The sequence below is a fragment of the Crocuta crocuta genome, unplaced genomic scaffold (genome assembly GCF_008692635.1).
Source record: "Crocuta crocuta isolate KB4526 unplaced genomic scaffold, BGI_CrCroc_1.0 scaffold433, whole genome shotgun sequence".
Taxonomy (NCBI): Eukaryota; Metazoa; Chordata; class Mammalia; order Carnivora; family Hyaenidae; genus Crocuta; species Crocuta crocuta.
The window spans coordinates 844,161-848,053 of record NW_027530001.1 but is presented as its reverse complement, the minus strand read 5'-3'; the positions used below and the strand labels follow the sequence as shown (position 1 = coordinate 848,053).

Below are 3,893 nucleotides of genomic sequence, written 5' to 3'. Positions count from 1 at the left end.
GCAAGCCCTCAGTAATGCCTCTGGGGGAGTTTTCAGATTTAGGACTAGCTTCCTAGGTTCTTTCTACTTTCTTCATAAAGTCTCAGAGAGTCAGATTATATAGTCACAAACTTTCTCTTTCCTTCCCTTTTCTGAAATTAAGCATATAGGCCCATGATATGTCAGGGTTTTATTGCTAGGAAGACAGATGGGTACAATAAAATTAATTGAGATGCAGATTATAAAAGTTCTAAGAACTAGTAAGCCATTTAAATGTCCCCAAACTCAACTGAATACACATAAGCAGAATACTAAATGGAGTGTTTCTCTCTTTAGCAGGGACAAGTCATGTTAAATCTTTATGTTATAGTATTTAATATAAGGATTTCAGGATAAAAGTATTTCAGAACAATTCTTAAAATTATTTTTATTTTATCACTGGGGAGGTAGAAAGAACACTCAACTGGGAACCAGAAGACTTGATCTAAATCTGGTTTTACTACCTTGATGAGTGACTCTGGGTCAAGTCACAAAACCTCATTGAACCTTAGTTCATCTATAAAATGACAGTGATATATTAGATCAGTAAGTTTTATACTAGTAACACTTTTAGATGTAGGTCCTAAAAACAGTTTAAAGGACTATCAGTATGGGATGACAGTAGTGGGGTACCGAGGTTATACAGCTTTACCATCTTGCATTCCTTAAGAACTACACTTGTGCAAAAGAATTCCAAACAAATTCTACTATCTGAAAATCCTCCTCAACTTTAAACTTTCATGATACTAGGCCAGTAAGCACTTTGTTAACCAATACGCACATACTGTATATTTTTTAAAACTTACACAATTCATTTCTTAAATCTTAAAAATTATTTATTTTCAAATGGTTCACTAATTTGGATTGAAATCACTCTCATTTGGGAATCTCAATCATTAAGATCTCCTAACATTAATAAACATGTGGCTCATTTCCAGTTCTCAGTGATCAGTAAAGTGAATCTAAGAAGAAAATGTGACAAAATAGTCCACTTCCTTCCAACTCTGATAGGATATCAGAATCTGAAATTATGCAACACTAGAAAAAGCAAATGAATTAGCTACTTTTCCAAACTCTGATACCATACCAATCATTTTCTCCAATGTACAAATTACAATTCAAGGTCACTTGAATTTATTAAACCTAAGAATCTTTTCTAAACATGAAACATCATGTAACCAACAGGAAATTCAGGTCTTACAAAAGAATCTTTGCTGTAACTTAAACTGTGAACTTTGACATTACATTTGGTCTTTTTGTCTAAAGTAAGGCCAATATTACAGTTTCTGATTTCGGGGTTGGGGGGGGAGACCCAAGGACAATATAAGATATTGTACATTTTTATTAATTTGATAACACTGCACAGTAGCACTCCAAGTAGCAATCCCAAGATCTCCACAACATTCTAGCACTGCTATGTGTAAACCTCCAGGTTGGGAATAATAAATGTTAATATATTTTCATTTAGGAATATGCCAAGCTGATTTTTAACAACTGGATCTTCACATATTTATCTGATTCTCAAATAAACAGTAGTAGGTAAGTAGCTATACTTTATGGAATTCACAACCTAATGGTTTATTTACTGAATAGACAGCTGTTCATCTTTCTTCAGTATATCGGAGTGCTTCACAAAAACCAAAACCACCCTAAATCTTTCATCCTTCTGGAGAAGGGAAAAGGAAGGGGTTATATGCCAAACACTCTTAATAACTTCTATAACCTTTAACAACAAATCACTGACTCACCTGTTTTTCACAACAACCCTACACCTCCTTTTTTTGAGGTACATATCCTTTCTTACAATGTGTAAATTGAGGTAAAAAGTTAAGTAACTTGCCAAAGTTACACAACTAGTATCAGTGAAACTAGGGTGCAAACAGAACACACTGGCTCAAGTTTTAGCTCCCGGCCACTACCCCTACTATACAGCTTCTTAATCTACCTTACTCTTTAATATAGGATCAAAGCTGGGGGAAAAAAAAAAAAAAGGCAGCTTTTCAAAAGTGAATAAGGATCACCTTCACAATGTTAAAGTTGAAATTGTGCAAATAATGTGTATTAAAGAGCATAAAATGTACTCTGGGATATACGTACAGTTAAGTACAAATCTGACTGGCAACTTCAGTACAAATTCTAAGGAAAGTTACTGTATATCCATACCCCACCAATAACACTAAATTCTGAAACTAGGAATAGTATAATCAGAAATTTCTTCCATAATCCCCTTAAACCCTTGGAACTTGGGGCAATTTGTCTCTTAGACTTTCTTACTTCTGCCCAATTCCAAAATTCCCAATTTACTGACCACCGGCATCTTTTTCCTCCTAGTACTTCACAGCCTTCGGGAGAATTTTAACTTGCACGGCTCAAATCACCTGTGGTGTCGTCCAATTAAGTGATAGTTTTGTTTTGTTTTTTTTTTTAAATGGAGAAATAAAACATTACATAGGGAAAAAAATCATTCGAAGCAACGAAATACTAAGAAACAGAAAGACAATGGTGAGCGTTAACAATTTGTGATTAGCATATTAACAACTTACAACATTATATCCATTTATGATGACCTACGAAGGTTTCTAGGCAGATAAGCTTATGAGGCAACGGACTCATAAAAAACATCCTGAGTCCAAGATGTTCCATATATTTAATCCTCTTGGCAAAAAGCTAGAACCACAGGGGAACCGGCAGGGGAGACACGCACAGATGACAGGCATGTGGAATGAGGGAGGGATGTTATGTAGGCTCTGAGAATGACACACTGGCATGTGAAAGGTTTCTGGGCGCGACCAGGTCGTCGTAGGACCAACGAGGTTGTGTTTATTTACACTGTGTCGCCTGAAAGCCGGAAAGCTTCAACTGGACTGTTCCGAGCACGGAGAAGGGGGGGGGGGTCTACGCAGCTGAACATCTGGAGAGGCAGCCCGTCGCCTAGGCCCCCGGGGCTGCTGACCAAACCCAGATGACTCCCGCTCCCACGGTCCTCCCGTTGGCGCACAAAGAACCGACTGCTTTAGGTCAGTCCTCCGCCTCCTCCTACCCTAATTACCATGGCCTTAATTTCGGGATAACCAAGGCGAGAGGCTGAGGTAGGAAAGGGAGGGGAGGAGCCCGGGGAGGTCGGTGTCTGAGCTCGCGAGGAGGCCTGGGCCGGAGCAGTCACAGGAATCCCAGGCTGGCGGACGCGCCTCCGCCGCCCATTCCGAGCGCGGCGCCTCTCACCTTCCGCCGCTGCCCCACCGCCTCCGCCTCGGTCTCGGCTGTCGCCAACACCGCCCCCCCCTCAGGCCCCTCACAACGACGCAGCCCGCACCCGGGAGCCTCGCGGAGAAACCGCCGCCCCCTCTTGCCCTCGGTTTCGCTCGCCTTCCCGGGGGCTTCCCTCGCTTCCTCTACTCCCGAGCGCCCTGAAGCCCCCTACCCCAGGGCTCGCCTTTACTACCTGGATCCGCTTCTTGTGTCGCCTGCGTTCCGCCATGTTGGCCGCTCCGCCCGGTTCCCTCTGACGTGGAGCGAGGGGGGCGGGGGAGAAGTGGGTGGAAACCTCGCGAGACCAGGCCGTGGTCCCGTTATGTAATCTGGCGGCTGGCGGCTAGCGTCCGGCGCCCGCGGAGGGAGAAGGCCGGGGGGAGGCTGGGCTCCGCGCGGACCGTGTTGACGCCTTCTCTTTCCTCTTCACTCGTCTCCTTTTGGTGCGGGAACTGGAAATCTCTGGGACCAGAAGGAAATATGATAAGTGGCTCAGAGAACAGAAGGGTTGGAAAGAGTCCTTGGTTCTCAAACCTGACTGAGCATCTGAATCACCTGGGAACTACTAAAATACAGATTCCCGGGCCCCACCCCACTCAGGGTAGTACGTTTGGGGTGGGGCTTTT

At 43.2% G+C, this 3,893-nt stretch overlaps 1 protein-coding gene across 1 annotated transcript in view; it reads right to left on the bottom strand.

Annotated features, from left to right (window-relative positions):
* Positions 1-3,558, bottom strand: part of SEC62 (SEC62 preprotein translocation factor) — a 24,880-nt gene extending 21,322 nt beyond the window's left edge. Inside the window, exon 1 of the mRNA XM_077763645.1 lies at positions 3,461-3,558. Coding sequence (XP_077619771.1) covers positions 3,461-3,496 — 36 coding nt within the window. The 5' untranslated portion in view covers positions 3,497-3,558. The remainder of the gene's footprint in view (positions 1-3,460) is intronic.
* Between the last annotated feature and the right edge of the window lie 335 nt (positions 3,559-3,893).